An 18370-nucleotide genomic window follows, 5' to 3' on the forward strand; every position below is an offset into this window, starting at 1 on the left:
AGAACATTTGAAAAAGCTTACTCCAGAATACCCAAATCATGGTGGAAACATGCGCCCTCTAGAAAGATAGAAATTAGTCATACAGCCTACTGGGAAAAAAAAAAAAAGAGAATGAGTGCCAAAATATTACAGAAGAAAAAAATTCTGCAGTACTTAGAAGTAAATACATATTATGTTTGAGAGGACTACCTCTTTAAAAGGTGGTTAAGTAAATACTGGAAAGAAAAATATCTTAAAAAGAAATTTAACTTTTAAAAATACAGTCAGAAGTCACTGAAGTTCGTATGTACTTTCAACACCAAAACTAACTGCATCTCAGCTCATTCTCCAAAGAGAAACAGACATTCAGTATCGAACATTTTTGCATTCTTACAAAGGAAAGAACGATAGCTCATTATTACTTCAAGTTCAATACTGAGAGAAAAATGCAGGAACCCAAAAGAGAATATTCTGATACACCCAATGTCTCTCAAAGTTAGATGAAGTCCAGAAACTGCAGTGAATTTGCTGTTTGGTGTCTCTATATAGTTTTTTTTTAGCGCACTTCTCTGGGTGTGAAATTTTTTTCAGCCAAGTACTGGTATCAGACAACTGCAACAAGGTAAATTCAAAGAATCCCTACATGATTATGCAATGAATTAAACCTCATTCCCACCTCTATCCAATCTCTATACTAAAGCAGAAGAGATTAGAATTCAGAGTATTACTTAATTTAAAAAAAAGATTAAAAGTATTAAGGGAAACATTACCAAAAAGACAAAGAAGAGAATTTTCATAAAGGCCACAATATTTTTTTCAAGACACTTTAGAAAAAACTCTAAGCTATTGTATCATAAGCACATAGTAAGGCACATAATAAGAAATCAAGTAAATACATAGTAATTTAGGAATTAGACATTATAGTGGTAGAAAAAACTCTTGAGGTTTAATTTTTCTGCCCCCAAATGACTTTAACAAAAATAACTTCTTAAAAACTTGTCAAACTATCATAGTCCTGAATATTTTCCCTAAGACTGTAAACATTTTTATGCTTTAAAGAAATGTAAAAAATTCTTTGAAATCAGGACTATTTTCTTGTCTTATTTTCTCCAAAATACTATTACACATCACTTCATAGTAAAAATAAGACATCAAACTTCCATTCCATGCTTAAGTCAAGCTACGTCTCTGATACCACATCTTGAAGAAACTTCTCAAATATCTTTTACGCCACAGAGAAGGCACTGCCTTTTCTCTAATAATTTAACCCATATGAACAGCACAGACTTATTGTTTTCAAAAAAAACCCTGGTAACATAAATACTATTTAGAGGACAATCCCAGTCAGTGCTTGCTTTTCTTCAAGAAACCCAAGCACTATTTCACATTCAAATTAGTGTTCAATCTGTATAGAGTAGATTCGCCATTTTGTTAGAAATATTATTTGTTTGGTATATTGTAAAAGCACTCAAATGTTTTGTAAGGCTGATTTTGGACAAAAGGTAAAAGGATGTTCTCTAAGTATAATTTTAAGTAGAAAATTTGATGATACATATTGTTGCTAAAGCAATTTCACAGAATCATCTTTCTATGGATTAATATTAAACTTTGATCACATACTGGCAGCTAAACTCAGGAAAGATCATTACTTAATTCTTTGTGTATGAATGAGCTTTTTCTTTTGAGAGACAGAGCTGGTCACACCTGTTTCAGTCCCTGTTTGAAGATTTTACTAAAACTGTGATGCAGTCTTAAAGGAAAGTTCACAGAAAAGTCAGATTGTAGATTTTGTGAAAGAAACTCGGAGGTGATGGTTTTCTCCAAAGTCATGATTGTGAAGCGCAATGAGAGCTTGAACTGCTTCTTCCACAGAGCCCAGCTGGATAAGAGCCATTTTGTAATTGTGTCTGAAGTACAATAAAAATCATTATTAATCCTAACCAAATTTTCATTGCACTAGCCGACACAAAAAGGTGACACAAGTATTTTTTCAGCCACATCACACACACTTAACACTTGTACAGTGAAAGAATCAGAACTAGTTATGCACCTGCTAAAATGAGGAGATTAGAAAACTATACAAATTTTGCAGATCAGTGGCCTACAGCTGTATCATTCTTCCATTACACTGCACTTCAAAAAACAGGGTCGAAATAAGGCTTGAAGACCTCCAAGAAACACTTGTGTTGTCCATATATATGAGATTATTCTAGCAGGTATGATCATGCTGAAATAATGCTGCCAAACAACCTTAATGAATATTAGAGCAGATTCATTGTCACCTTTTACATGACATTTTATATACACACATCTTGTATTTCTTTTTAAAGACGCAAGTATTTACTTTCCTTAAACTTATCTTACTTTGAATACACACGGAATTTGTTAAAAGGCCGAATATTTTTCATTTAGTTATGCTAATATAGTATCCCATTTAAAATTTTAAGATTAGAATTATCATAAAAATTGTCATAGCTGTACAGCTTTTGCCTATAGATACACGCACATGGAACTTTGCCTACAGTTATACACACATGGAATTTCCCAAAAAAGCAATTGGCCATCTTCCAGGGTGGAAGCTTGCTCAGCATTTTTACAAGAGAACTTACTGGAAAAATCTGAAGGCTTTCACAGTAGATCCTGTACTGGCAAAAAGGTTCTTCAGATCATCAACAGTAACAGAAGGCCTATTTAAAAAAACAAACAAACAAAACCAAACCAAAACCCCCTCAAGTTGTAAAAGAGCACAGCATTCTGTGACAGTATCAAAATCACAATTCTGATTCTAAATTAAATTTGAACAGCAAAAACTATCTTCACCAACTCAAGCCGTGTCAACACTTTAGACCAAACATCTTGTCTTTGACACTAAGATTTAGCACCACAGTGTGCTACAAAAATGTTTCAGACATACTCTACTGCTTTTCATCCTCCTCCATTATTCTCTCAGTTAAATTCAGATTGCATAAAAATCACTTATGATCTTAACCTGTACCTTCAGAAATACCTTTCATCTTGTAATTACTGGGAGTGTGCTTCACATATTTTCAAATTTGGAAAGTCTTCTATTTAACTCAAAAAGCCATTTTCTAGGTGTCTTTTTTTTTTTTTTTTTTTCTTATTTGGACAAAATTCCATAGTTTTCCCTTTTCCCTCCCTGCACAGCTGCCGAACAAAAGAAGCCTGTAAAAAACTTATGTTTGGCTGTCACTCCACACATTGTTGACAACATTCTAGATAGGAAAAAAGGTTGTTTCAGTTTTAAAGAACACACTCCTTGATGCGGTTTTTTTTGAAAAAAACTTCTCCTCTATGTAAGGGGTCTGAATTCTGTAAAAACCATTCTTTAAAAAGTGTTAGAATTATTAAAAACTGTATCTACATTCAAGGCCAGTGATGAATTTGATAAAGTAACTCCAGTACATTATCTTCAAAACCATGTCTTTAATCTTTGCAAAAATTTATAATACAGGACTTAATATGTGAAAAACAAAAACATATTCTCAAGAAAATGTAAACTGGTTTAAAACTCATAAAGAAGAGCATTCAATCAGTTATCCTCTTTGCTAGCAATAAAAAAGTGACAGTTAAAGGATTCACTTATTGTTAATTACACAGCAGAATGACCCAAATTCTCAGGAAACTGTAAAAGGCCAAGGTAATTTAAAGCTTATGTCAGACTTTGTAACTTAAGAACATAACCTAAAAAACATCTTTCCAAGAAGATCACACATGTAGATACTCACGGGATGTTGGAGAGATGCAGGGTGGCAGATGGAGGAAAGATGTTTTGGAAGTTCTTAGAGCCAGGCTTCTTAAAGCGATGTAAAGGGCTGTTGCTGTAGTCCTTTGTTAGACCTTGGTCCTGTTGTCCCTCATGAGGAAGTTGAACTGCCTGATATTTTGAAAGACTAGCGTGGAGGACCTTTCCATAAAGCGTCAGTCCATTCAAGTAGCTGATAGCTAACAAGTGGAAATAAAATTTGAACAGGAACGAAGGGAGAGGGGGGAAAAAAAAAAAAAAGGATTCTTTGAATACTAATATTGTCTTCTATTTAGTGTCAGATTTCACATTCTAAATGTAAACTGCAACTTCCATGTCACCAGGTGGGCCATGTCATAACATTATATTTAAAACAAGTATAAGGATGTAATACAACCTCCAGTCTAAATGAAATAAAAATGCAAAACAGCATTTCAATAAAGAGCAGTTGATTATTCTTAAATAGCTAGATACAGGATAAACTACAGGAAAATTGCATGATGTATTATTAAGATAAACTACAGGAAAATTGTATGATGTTTTAATTCTAACATTTACTGTATTGAGATTCACAGGATTTTTTTAAATCACTATAGAAAAATAATTTGTTTACATGAAAGCAAACAGATCATAATCAACATATACAAGGAAGGGTTTGTATGTAGTAGTAAAGCATCACAATGATGGATTTAATTTGTTTATGCTTGTCACTGACAGATGGCAAATTCCTCACCTATATCACACTCATGCTAGTCTGAAGCATAACTGTGCCTTAAAAACCAGTACCTAATTGAGCCTGGAATGCATCTGCCATCTGAATCAAAGCATTTTCTTTTTTGTTAAACATGATCTTCACACGATGCACATCACCATACACACCTGTGGAAATCCAGAAAGGAAATTTGTCCAGCACATTACTACAAACAGCACAAAGGCAAGTCTGTTTCTTTTGACTAACATTAGTATTACAAAGAATTATCAACTCATTAAACAGGTTGGTTAGAATATTAGTATGAAAGAGAGCTTTAAAGTTTGTGTATTATTTTCTGAGGGGAAAAAGCCCAGGATCTTAGTCATAAAACTGCATGTTTATGTTCAGCTTTTAAATAGTCCAACAGTGTTAAAGTCCTCTTAACAGAGGCATGTAAAAATACTACTATGACAACAAACACTGTCCTCTGCAACTAACATACGTGCCAATTCTGTACTCCATTTCCTCTGATGCAATCTTTGTTTTTTCATCTTACTCTGCCTTCCCATTCTTTGTAGTAAACAAATTGGACCACACACTGAAAATCTTTTGACACCGTAACCATTTTGCCTTTTTGGTACCTGTGGCCTACAACTACTGACTCAAATGATTGTCATTTTGAAACCAGCAAATTCTCTTTTGTGTTTTCTGGACAAGGACAGAACAATGGAGCTTGCATTAACCAGCATGTGTCAGACAAATAAAAAGAATGCTAGCCATGTAGTTTCTCAAGGTATATTAGACATATCTTACCAAACAGGATGAAAAGTCCATATGGTGTGATGGCCTGTTTAAATGATAAAATGAGTATATTATTTTTAAAACCATGCAAATAAAGAAATCTATTCCATAAGTGCATGGTAAACAAAAAGAATGGAAGAGATACTGCACACGAATACATAAACCTGTCTCTCCAAAAGCCATTCTCTGCAGTAACTACAGTGTTTAGTGCTCTTGTTAATATATATTTGCTATGCACATATAAAATATTTAAACAAGCTAACACTTCAGCTCATGCATTTTCATCAGTCAAGACCCAGTCTGTCATGCCAAAGAAGTTATTAATATTTTAAGTGGCTTAATTATTTGAACTTAAGTCTTTCCAGGCTGGCAGTTCATTCTCTGAAAAATAAAAAACATTTGCTAAACTAGAAACAGAAAAGCGCATTCAAGAACTCCTTTGTATTTTCTAAACAGCAGACAACACCTACAAACCTAAAACCAGTTGCTTCAAAATGTGTTTGCTTTGTCTTCAGTTTTGTCCCCATTTCTGTACATGACCATAACATGCTAAAGTGATACACATAACGTTTAACTGTTTATATATGAAGCATATAGAAAGTTGTATTTAAATTGAATTTAAATTAATAATTTAAATTCAATTAGAAGCTGTGAACAGAAAGCTACATATTGAAAGAAATAATTTTTCTTCAGTGATTTTTTATTAAATCCTTGTGTACCAAGATCCCCAAGTATCAAAGAATATAATTTACAACTTAATGCAGCCAAATCTTATTCAACTGAGGCAAAGGTTTTGCCAGTAATGAGTACTAAAAATACCTGGATATCAGAAGCACTACTCAGACTCTCTAGCCCTATTCCTTCTGAACTCACAACATTTGAAATGTGTACCAAACATACCTAAATTATTTAAAAACAGAAGATACTGCAGCCTAAGTGTAAGCCCATATCTTTTATCAGCATTTAGTAATAAGGAACAATTACTATCAATGTAAAATTTAAATGCTTCTATAGTTTTTCCTTCTGGCCCAAATGTTTTAATTCAGCAGTTTATTTAAAGAAATTTCTTAACCAAATGACACTGCAATATTTCTACTAAAAAAATGTTCTTTGGAAGACAAAACCAGCTAATTTAAAAGTCAAGAGGGAATGTTCAAATGCACACTGAAATATAAATCAAAATAAGGTCAACCAGATTTTCTATACACAGAAAAAGAAGGGACAGGGCTCAGACAACCACTACTGAAGAACAAGTGTTACACAGTTGCCAAGAAATATATTTACAACAATTTATATTTCCAACAATTAATGTTGTTGTACATTCTTATTTTTTACCTTTTTAGAAGTTGAGCATTATTTAATACATTTATGTTGTACCATGCACTGCAGCACAAAGTTCTACATGACAACTTCTTAGATATGATTAGTATTTAAGTAAAGCAGCAATGTCCTAAAAATAGCTTTGACCTATGGTTCACATATGCCTATTCTTAAAAAACACTCTCTTTTAAGACTCAGAGAATCATCTTGAATAATCAGTCGCACAAAGCACATCCACAGCAGTCATCAGGAATTAACTGATAAGATATATTGACAAATCAAAGAAAAAGTGACTTGTCTTAGAGTCCTAAACTGCAGCTGTTTCTTTTGATGCTTACTATGGAATTCAGCTATTGGTACAAAAACAGAAACACAGCAATTACTTAAAGATTAATTAACTGGTCAACAGATTTTTAAATCTCAGTAATATGAAGATAACTTCCATTTTGCCAATAACTCCTAATTTTATCAGTTTTATGGTGGAGTGAATCTAATGAGTGCGTAAAACAAGAATTTTACATGACTGTAGTAGAACTGTGTATCAACAGTCAAGTAGAATTGTGTTTTAACCCATGGCCTTGGTAAAGCTTGATTTTTATAAGAGATGTATATTGCTTTTAATTAAGCACAGATCAATGTGTAATATTTGAGTAACAGGAGTAAGCTTATAGAACAGTCTATGTAATTTCCAGTACAAAAATAACTATCCAAGTTGTCCTTGGCAATTTTACTGCCAGCACATGAAAAAAATCTGTGTGGTACTATGAAAAGTGAACAAGTATTTATTAACTTTTAAAAATGGATTTACAGTGATGTCAAGAGCAAAGTGCACCTGTGTTTTTCCTCTCCAACCTGGGAAAAGTTGCAAAACTAGAAAGATCCTATCTTTCTTTGAACTGTACTTGATTTGGCATGCTTTTATCTCCTCTTCTCTTCCCTCCTGTTTCTCTAACTCCTCATGATTTGTAAGAAATGAAAAATTCTTTGGCTTCTCTAGTGATAAAGTAGCACACAGAGGAGTCACTGACAGAGATACCAGTAAGTTTAGTCTTAATATATGTTGTTTACCTCTTCAAACATTTCTCACATCTGACCATAGACTTTTCTCTAATTACTAGCTACACTGCTAACATAGGTTTCCTAAAGTAAATTGTTTTAGGAAGCTTTTCACTGCTGACTGGAGTTTTTAAACCTCATCAATATTGCAAGCTATCTATCTCAAACAAGAATAGAGCCGTCCTGTTTTTTATATTATCAGCATAGAGATTTCCTCTCTCATTCCTTCAGCTAATGTCAATTTGCAAGAAGGATTCTCGCAGTTGATACAAGTTGATACTTGCGTCAGTGCCACCAATGAAACTTACTTCAGGGTTGAGGTTGCTGACTAGTAAAACAGAATTTCCTGGAACACCAAAAACACCAGGAGTCATCATCTGTCCAGGTGCGGTGACTGTGAGAGAACCAAATGCTCCAGGAATACCCGGAACCGAAACACCTGGAAGGTTATTAATAGTATCACTTGACATTTCAAAGTGGAAAAGACATCTTAGAAGACAAAAGCAGATTATGTTTGGCAAAAACATCAATATTCAATTAAAAAAATGCTTTTAAGGAATTTAGTTATTCCTAGCATCTGAGCAATAAAGAAGAAAGCACCTCCACTCCAGAGATTAAGAAATACTCAGCTACACCAACAGACCCAAACAAAAGGAGACATAAATCGCAGCTCAAGAAAGAAGAAAAATAATTTAGCACAAAAGTTTATCCTGTGCTAGAAAACAAAAGATCACTGATTCTAGAAGACTCTATATTTCTCATTTTATAGCTAGAAAAGGGGAGACTTCCTCCTTTAGCTTTGAATGTCACTGAAGTCTTCTGATTCTTAGAAAAACAGACGCTTAGTTTCTTCTCTTGCTGGTAATCTTTACTATGGCATTTAATTTTTTCCTTATTAAATGATAAACTACCTCAGCATATATTTTTAATTACAGAAAGTAATTTTACTAAATAATATGAGAAAGAGAATCAGAAAGACTCAAATCAACATTGTGTTCTGACTGCTATATTTGAAAACAATTTGCTCTGAACACAGGTGTATTCAGGTAGACCACTAGCCCCAAATGCAAACACCACATTTTTAGAAAATGGAAACTTACCAGCAGCTTCAGCAAAGCCCATGCCTGGGGCAAACTCAGCAGGCCCTCCATATGATGAGAAGATAATATTTGGGGTGCCTAGAGAGAGCAGACACACCTAATTAAAAGAGATTTTAAAATTTTTAGAAAACAGAAGAGATTTCAGCAATGAGAATCAGCTTCCCATGTTGCTACGCTGACTTTGGTCCACGATTACCTCTTTTATAAATCTTCTGGGTTAAAAACTCTCATTGAAATCGAAGATTCTATGTTCTACAATGACAATTTTCAGCCACTTTTGAAGGCAAATATTCTGATCAGCCTCAATGACCCTCTCTAAAACAAAGTCAGGGCAAAATGTAATTTAGACAAGTTTGAATAGGAAAGCACAGCATAGATTAGTATCCTTTAAAAGTTAAGACACCTGTAGTGCAATGTTCAATGTTTTTTATTCACACAATGGAAATGCATTCTAGACATTTTCTGGAAGTAAATACACTCAAAGACATTTTGCAGTGATGAGACACAACTATTTCCTAGACATTTCTAAAACCAGTACAGGCTAAATAATACAACAACTACAATGAATCTGAGGTTCTGAATTTTACTAGCTATTGAGATGCATAAAGTATACGTATTTTGCTTTTTAAGGAGATGTACTTTCCCAGATTGTATTACTTCATAAATAACCAGTGTTTTTTATGGTTCTCCTGGCAATCACAAGCATTAAACAGATTTGGAACACCAGCATATGGAGAGTCCCAGCCTCGAAGATGATTTTCACATTAGTATGTGGAGTTAAGTGCTACCTGGGGCAGCACACAAACTTGTGTTCTAAGAGGCAGTTAGATACAAGCTTGAGTTGTGGATTCTTTCATATGTTAGTACACTAGATTTTTTTAAATGGGGCATGTATAATCAGCAAATACATCCTGCAAGCCTGGCACTATATCTGCTTTACTACTCAAACCTCCACCATTGATTAAAATAGCTACATTCACTAACAGACGGTTATTGACAGGGATAATACAACACCAGAAGAAGTATCCGTTATGAATTACAAAATCAACAAATAAAACAGACACCACAGATCAAGTATTCATGAATACCGCATCACATTACACCTCCTCTTATCTGTAGCAACAAAGTGTCTTTCATACAAACAACTGAATACATTTATCACACCAAAGCAAGTCATTGTGTTCTTGAAATACACGCACTGGTGCATTATACTGACAAGTTTTGGCAATATAGGTATTAATCACTTATTCACAATCCAAGAACGGTAATGGAAACATTAATGAAGAAATAGATAAAGCGCTTTTATTCTGCCAAGTAAGACCTGCATGTTGCAAACTGATACCAAAGTCAGGCATGTAAAAACTGTCAAACAGAGCTAATGCAGAAAGATCTGGAATTCTTTGTTGCATTTTTTTATGTGTAAAATCATTTGCTTCATGGCTGGCAGCTAGCCTTCAAAGCAAGCTAATTCACGTATCTCTGCTTATGCTGACTAGGTGAGGGAACTCTTTAAATGCAAAACATTCATAAAATCTGCTTGTTTATAGTGCAGTATCTTTTCCACCAAAAACAAAACAAAAGAAAAAAGAAAAAAAACGAGGAAATAACAAGTTTCAAGAGCAGTTCAGTTTTGCTATTAAGATAACTTCAACTCTACAGAAAAAATGCATGTATTATTCTGATAGATACCTGCTTTATCTTAGAATTCTCCATCAAAACTATGTCCACTAGTAATAACACAGGAAGTGTAAGTGCTGACATGACTCCCAACATCTTTTCCTCATGTCATGCAACTGAGGACTATCAGGACATACTATGGCAACATATGCATGTTGTTACCACTGACAGAAAAGCTAGAAGCATGCTTCTCCCAGTCTACAGCTATTTTTTTTTTAAAGAAAAATAACTATGTAGCTGCTTCACTATGACTGTACTACAAATTTTGATACAGGCATCAGCCTCTTCTTTACACCAGCACCTCTGCTGTTCTTACTATTACAGTAAAAGTTCACACTGAAAATGAGATTGCTAACAATGACAAGCTTGGAAGAGTGACGTGAGAGGAAATGGGTAAGTGTTCATGTGTTACCCTCCAAAAGCATGTGTACAATGTTATCTCTACCCTACAAGCAAGTTTGTCCTTAATCTACTCTAATTGCACTTTCCCCTTTTATTGACATTTCAAATTGTGTAAGTCTAATTAATAAGAACATATCAGATCTATAACAGCACATTTCCATGATGCTGTATGGCAAATACTCAAAAAAATTATAAAAATGGTTGTACATTATGTAAAGATCCAAGGCCTACCTTTAAGAGGACCAGCAAAATCAATTAAGAAAGTAGTGACTGCAACAAAGCCAACTATCTAAAAGAGCAAACCAAACCCAGTATCTGCCCTAGCAATCACAAAAAAAAGAAGGAAAAAAGGGAACTCTTTCCCAGCCCTTGCTACTGTTCTAACCAACTGGACAGCACTTAGATACCTATTCAACAGCTGAGATAGTTCTTAGCTGTGTATTATTGCTAATGGTTGTCATTAGAGAGAAAGAAAAGTAGCTAAAATCACTCAAATTGCATTGTGAGCACTTCTGCCAGGTCAGATTAATCTGTCTGGTGATTTGCATTATTACCAAAGTTGATTAAATGAGCATGCCTGAGCTATTTATGCAAAAAAGGCTTCTCCAGTGTGGCTTCAAGCAGACACTGTCTCCTCTATGCCATGGAAGTGACTTTCTAATTTCTAAAATTTTATCTTTTAGAAGGTGACTACAAAACATACAGAAATAAGCATAGCATTTCTAAGTTTCTTACAGTTTTGTTTCTTACAGCTGGCAGTTATCCTAAAATACCAATGAACAAGAGCTAACACCCTTAAAACACTTCTTTTCTTTTCAAGCAGCTTTAGGGAACCAGCATCCATTTTGAATGACTGACATTGACCGTTCTGATATGTAATGTTTATTATACTACCTGTATGAATGGTATTTCACAGCATTTTACAAATGTAGTGTTTTGACAACACTTTGACTTTGCCCAAAAGCATTCCTCATGTTATAATTTCAGATACTCATTTATCTGGAGTAGGACTTTCTGCTCTCCATACAAACTTTACTGGACCTAACAAACCAAAATGTATGCAAAATGTACCCTTCTATGAACCCAATATGAAGCCAGAGCATAAATGCAACATAAAAAGCATAACGATCTTATTGTGTATTTATCACTAAAAGTGAAGGTTTCTTACCAAAGGCAGGAGGAGCTATGCATGGCTCCAGGGGCAGTTGGCTATCACCAGAAGGAAGGTCAAGGCGAGTGAAATCTCTGCTTTTCTCATTGTTGTACTTTACCTTAAGGCTAGTCAACTTGGAGAAATCAATACGCAGAGTGCAGCATGCAGTGTAAATACTTTGGCCATCCAGAGCCTGAAGAAAAATAAGTAAGTTTTCAGAGACAAAACACATAGTGGGTAAGTTTATTTTATTTTCACCCTGCAATTGTATCCAATCAGAAACTCATCTTCCGTTTTTAAGGTGCTGCTTTTGAACACCAAGTAGGCAATTATACTGCCGCTATCCTTACCTAAACATCCTGTGTAGAGTACTAGTGTAGTCCACTAATTAGTAAGTATTGTCGCCTTGTGGCAATGCACAAAACATAGCTTTAAGTACGACTTGTCTTTCCAGCTGTGCTTCTAATCTTACTTGTCTCCCACTCAACTCAACACACGGTATCAGATGCTAATAGTGATACTAACTTGGAGATTTTTATTGTACAGAACTGTCCTTCACATGTGAAGGGTCTAGAGCACAAGTCTTATCAGGGGTGGCTGAGGGCACTGGGGTTGTTTAGCCTGGAGAGAAGGAGGCTGAGGGGAGACCTTATCGCTCTCTACAACTACCTGAAAGGAGGTCGTAGCGAGATGGGGGTCAGTCTCCTCTCCCAAGTAACAAGTGATAGGACAAGAGGAAATGGCCTCAAGTTGTGCCAGGGGAGGTTTAGATTGGCTATTAGGAAAAATTTCTTCACCAAAAGGGTTGTCCAGCAACGGAACAGGCTGCCCGGGGAAGTGGTTGAGTCACCATCCCTGGAGGTATTTAAAAGGCATGTGGACATTTAAAAGGCACTTAGGACATGGTTTAGTGGTGGACTCAGCAGTGTAGGTTTACAATTGGACTTGATGATCTTAAGGATCTTTTCCAACCTAAATGATTCTACAAAATCCATCTTTTTAAGAGTAGCTATGCTCAGAGAAATCACTGAAGTAGTATCTTCTGACTGTACCAGACATAAAAGAATCATGATGGATGAAGGCGGAAAAACCAGTCAAAAGATACTAGTTTGTTATAATTATTTAATATAATATGGACTGAAATTATAATTTCTGTGAAATAAGGTATAATTTATTATTAATACTGTTCTTTAAGAAAAGATGCTATTGCTAACACACAGGCTATAATCCCAACTACCTTTACTAATTTCCAATATATAGTTAATCTCTGAAACACATAGTGAATTTACTTACTGGACTATAGTGCAAATAGCAGTAGATAAATATTCTGTGCCTTTAATTTTGAAGCTGAGAATAAAGTCACCTTCAATAACAAAAGTAGGGTAAAAGTTCCATTCACTCTAGTCTTTTGGTAATTTTTTGAAAAAACTGAATGCTGAATACCACTTAATACTTAGCGGAATCTATTCTTCTATGTACATTCTACGGGAACTTTCAAACTGATTTTATTTATTTACTAATATTGAGGTGTCCACATAGGTTAAAGTGAAATAGAAAGTGTCTCAGGCTTAGTTTCAAGTAAGTGAAGTATTTTATCTTCTGTCTTTATTTTTTAGTTCACAGTTCAAGTATTATAATGTGAGGATTTGTAACACTGCTGTCCCTTCTGCAAAAATCTTTGAGGTCTTAGCCCTCAATATTTAATTATCAAACTACTCCGCACTGAGGAAAATAACAATTTTTTCTAGAAATTAAAATATTTAGCTATTATAAGGAAACTAATTCTGAAAGTTGTTTTAAAAAAAAACGTATTGGGTTTACGTAGGAAGCTTTTGGTAGTGGGGGGCTGCTGCCCCTCTGTAGGAAGAGACCAGGGGCTGCCCCGTGCTGGACAGAGTGAGTTCCAGCCAGCTCCAAAACAGATCTGCTGCTGCCCAAAGCAGAGCCAGTCAGAACACTGGGGGCACCTCTGTGATAACATGTTTAAGAAAAGGTAAAAACCACTGTGCAACAGCTGGAAGAGAGAGGAGTGAGAAAAGTGTGAAAGAAACAACCCTGCAGACACCAAGGTCAGAGAAGGAGGAGGAAGAGGAGGAGGAGGAGGAGGAGGTGGTCTGGGCACCGGAGCAGAGATTCCTCTGGAGAGGATCATAGTGAGGCAGGCTGTCCCCCTGCAGCCCACGGAGGTCCACAGCGGAGAAGGTATCCACCTGCAGCCCATGGGAAGGACCCGCGTTGGAGTAGTTTGTGAAGGACTGTATCACATGGGGAGGACCCAGACTGGAGCACAGGAACAGCATGAGGAGGAAGGAGAGGCACAGACAGTGTTATGGAAAGACCACAACCCACATTGCCTGTACCCCTGCGCCACTCAGGGGAGGAGGTAGAAGGGTTGCGAGTGAAGCTGAGCCTGTGAAGAGGGAGCAAGGGTGTAGGGAAGGTGTTTTTACTTTTGTTTTTGCTCCTTACCATCCTACTCTATTTTTAATTGGCAATAAATTAAATCAATCTTCCCTAAGTTGAGTCTTGTTATGCCTGTGATGGTAACTGATGAGCAATCTCCCTGTCCTCATCTGGACCTATGAGCTTTTTCATCTTATTTTCTCCCCCTGTCCTGCTGAGGAGGGGAAGTGAGAGCAGCTTGGTGGGTGCCTGGCACCCAGTCAAAGTTAAACCACTGCAGGAAATACACCTAAAGTAGGTGAGGTTTTCTTCATTACTAAGAATGTGCATTGTAAAAATCAGGATACAGGACATTTGATATTAAGAAGTTTAAGGTGAAAACATTGATTACTACAAATTTCCCACTGAAATTCAAACAAGTAAAACATGGAATATTCATCTAATCTCTGGGCATTTAACTACACTACTCTTAGTATTGAACCTCACTGAAAATATTCCATTTAGTTTGAAAGGCAAAAGACTTTTTGGCTGACTAGTTACCATCACTCATCACTACTGACAGGTCTGATATTTGTGTTTTTATGTTTGCATAACATAAATACGTTTGTGCATTTATGCTTGCAGTTGATGATAGAGTGCTATCCTCTTAACTAATGAGGGATGGCAAAGTTATTCACGTGCAACAAGTGTGTTAGAATGATGAGAAGTCATAAAGTTAATGATCAAGCTATTCCTAATATTCCCCATTTACCTGGGGGAAAAAAAAAAGCACAAACAAAACAAAACAAAAAAATCAATCTGAATAGGCTGCACTTACCATTTTGGCATAATATGCATTCATTGGATCAGCATACTGGATCAAAGCTTGGAACACACTGTTCTTCGTGAAGGTGATAATCTTCAAGATAGATCCAAATTTAGAGAAAATCTGACAAGGAAAAAACATGGACTTTCAGAAACAATGAATAATTCATGCACACTAAAACCTAGCATTTAATACTTCATATAAATTTCTGAAAATGATTTCTTTTCTGACAGCTGAACAGAAATTGAGTGAACTCAGAATTTTATTTCAGGTAAAAAAAAATAAAAATTAAAAAAGAGGCTACAAAAGATGGGGAAGGAGGAGAAAATTTCCTTAAAGTTTTAGCAATGGCTGTTCAACTAAGAGCAGGGAAGGCCAGCCCAAACAGGCATTTGTCCAATGTCTGCAGAGAAATTGTGGAAAATCAAAGTTGGGGTTTGAGAAATGGACTTTCACAAGTTAATTGAGATGGGAACTGCAAAATGCCTTGCAAGGTATCCACCTTTACATTCTGTACTTCAAACAAATTCCGCAAATTTGGTGACCAAAAATACATCTTAAATAGTTGATGTGCCTACAAATGAATCACGCAGACCCACTGTACTAACTAGAAGAAAAAGAAGGAAAGAAGAAAGACAAAGACATAGTTTAAACGAGAGTGTGCACTACATGAAGGTGTCTATACAAAAGCAAAGCCACACAGAATGAGGAAAAAAAGTATAGCTAGGACGTATCATGCAAGTGCAGAAAAACTATGTCCAAATTAACAGTGGAAGAGGAAAGGTGAGTTTGGGAAGTACTAGCAGTTTTAGAACAAACTGTTAGAATTGATGCAAAGTCAGGAAAGCAGACACCCCCAGACAAGTATTAAGCCTGAAATGGAAAGAAAGGCCAGAGGTAAGGACAAGCATTTCTTGCCAGCCTGTTAGGCCTAGAATCATGGATGCAAGACACACTGTCCTAACCCTTTCTGCCCAGTTTTTCAATCTCTCAGAAACAAGGTTTTTATGCTGCAGTCATCGTTTTGTGGTAGAAGACAGAACGCAAACCTTTTTCACAGCAATTTAAAATTAGCCATTGAGTTCCTGTTCATAAAGCACTTCCCCTTAAGAAAGGCCTAAATACAGCTTCTGAACACATGCTTTTCCATGTTTATCCAGAAGACTAAATAGACCTTTTTAAGATAATGAAATTCAATGTATTCTTGTTTGGTTTTAAAGCTAAAACCCACTGTGTATATAAATTTTGTTTCTGCAAAGATAACACTGAATATTCTATTTCTTATAATAAATATTTTAAGGTGAATTGTGCTAAAAGAAAGTGCTAGTTACTTGACAAGCAGTTATAATTTACAAAATATAATTGAAGTTTTGGATGACAGCTTGCCTGCTAGTGTTCCATACGATGCTATACTTATCAGTGAATATTTTCATTTTCATTAACCTTACCACACTTACAAAGTAATGTTACATTGTAACTATCATCAGGCACAAAATGCTGTTTTAATTAGAGCAGATTGTCCCCCAGTAAGAACCCCAAATAAGCTCCCTTTTCAAAAATTGCTTAATTTTCTAGACCTATTGCAAAAGTAGTTGAGTGAAGGCCATTGGGCAATTCAAAGACTGAAAATATAGCTCTGCTGCACTGAAGTAAACATTAATCAAATTAAATTAACATGAACCTCCTTCCACTGCCTGCTTAGTATAAAAAAAAAAAAAAAAAAAAAAGAAAAAAACAAAAAACCCCATAGAAGATTAGATCCAGGAACTGCTGTTGCAATATTAAACTAGTACAGCTCCCATAACCACAAAAGTTTGTTCTCAGGTTATTCTGAGTGCACTAATAATCCTAAACAGTTGACATACTATTTGCACGAGCTCAATAATGAGTGAACAATACTCACAGATACAAACAAGAGTTTAGATCAGGCAAATTGCTACATCAAAGTGACAACTAGTGTCATCAAAGTGACAACAAGTGACAAGGTGGGGAGATACAGAGAAAGAGGAAATATTAAGAGGTAAGACGAAATATAAAGTGTTGGTAATGATCAGCTATTATGCGATATGCTAGTAGAGCAGCAACAATCTTCCAGGAGTGCACATTCTTGTAAAAACATCCCTATTATTTTAAATCACATTAATTTGAGAAACTCATATTTGGGGCATATTTTTTATCGCACAAATTTACTAGTAATTACAAAAGCTTCAAGTATAGAACTGCTTGCAATATTTGAAAAGAAGTATTGACAAATCCTTCAGTCACAAAGACACAGTTTTGTGACTTTTTTGTTTTAAACTTACAGTTCTCAACAGCATAGCATGAGTCCTAGGGAGTTATGGTAATGTCTTTCATAGCTATAGCCCACAACTATTCCAGGCTTTCAGAGGTAAAGTAAATGGCATTCTAATAGTTGATGAACAATCAAAACCTTTTGTCCAAGCAACTATACTTGTATAGTACATCACTTGCACTGAATTATAAAAGTGAATATAAACCCCTAAAATTTAATCTAAACTACAAAAGTTACTCAGTATAAAGAGTACTAAAATATTGGTCCACAAGTTCATAACAACCAGTATTTCACTAACTCATCATGTGGGCAAAAATTAGAAATAACACCTCAGGTTTGTTGCTACTTCCACAGAAACCAAGGAACTTAAAGAAATGAAAGACAACATGAAAAGCTGAGTACAGAAGCTCTGTTTGCTTTGATTTTTGTGCAGAACTGATTCAAGCTTAGATCCCTAAACTGCAACAAATAATTTTAAAGTGACAGTCCTCATTCAAGCAATTAAGTATGCACAGGTACCTTAAAAAAAAAAAGGGGGGGGGTTATGGCTTTACAATGGCAACATTGGAACAGACTTTAACTATTTTTTTTAAGCAATCCTCATTACCTGACACAGCACGTCTAAAGTGACAGGGTAGAAAAGATTTTCAACAATGACCCGAAGAACAGAACCTTGACTTGGAAGGGGCCCACCTTCAGCAACGGGAGTACTTGCAGTAGCCATGTTTCCAGACTGCATAGCATTCATAGCTTGCAATGCAGCTTGGGCTCTCTGAAATCATGACACAGCAGAGACCACAATTAACTTACACATACACAAATTATTCACATCTAAACAAAGTTCTCTTACAAAGTGTCCTGGTTTCAGCTGGGATAGAGTTAATTGTCTTCCTAGTAGCTGGTACAGTGCTATGTTTTGAGTTCAGT

At 35.5% G+C, this 18370-nt stretch overlaps 1 protein-coding gene across 1 annotated transcript in view; it reads right to left on the minus strand.

Moving 5' to 3' along the window:
• Positions 1-1526: 1526 nt before the first annotated feature.
• The window catches only part of PTBP3 (polypyrimidine tract binding protein 3), a 25877-nt gene continuing 9033 nt past the window's right edge, over positions 1527-18370 (minus strand). The window contains exons 4-13 of the mRNA XM_010578187.1: positions 18051-18215; positions 15163-15273; positions 11958-12135; positions 8711-8788; positions 7919-8049; positions 5247-5280; positions 4529-4621; positions 3726-3942; positions 2589-2666; positions 1527-1886 (exon numbers count right to left, since the gene is read on the minus strand). Coding sequence (XP_010576489.1) covers positions 1754-1886; positions 2589-2666; positions 3726-3942; positions 4529-4621; positions 5247-5280; positions 7919-8049; positions 8711-8788; positions 11958-12135; positions 15163-15273; positions 18051-18215 — 1218 coding nt within the window. The 3' untranslated portion in view covers positions 1527-1753. The remainder of the gene's footprint in view (positions 1887-2588; positions 2667-3725; positions 3943-4528; positions 4622-5246; positions 5281-7918; positions 8050-8710; positions 8789-11957; positions 12136-15162; positions 15274-18050; positions 18216-18370) is intronic.

This window comes from Haliaeetus leucocephalus, unplaced genomic scaffold (assembly GCF_000737465.1).
Source record: "Haliaeetus leucocephalus isolate CR32 unplaced genomic scaffold, Haliaeetus_leucocephalus-4.0 Scaffold605, whole genome shotgun sequence".
In the NCBI taxonomy this organism is placed as follows: Eukaryota; Metazoa; Chordata; class Aves; order Accipitriformes; family Accipitridae; genus Haliaeetus; species Haliaeetus leucocephalus.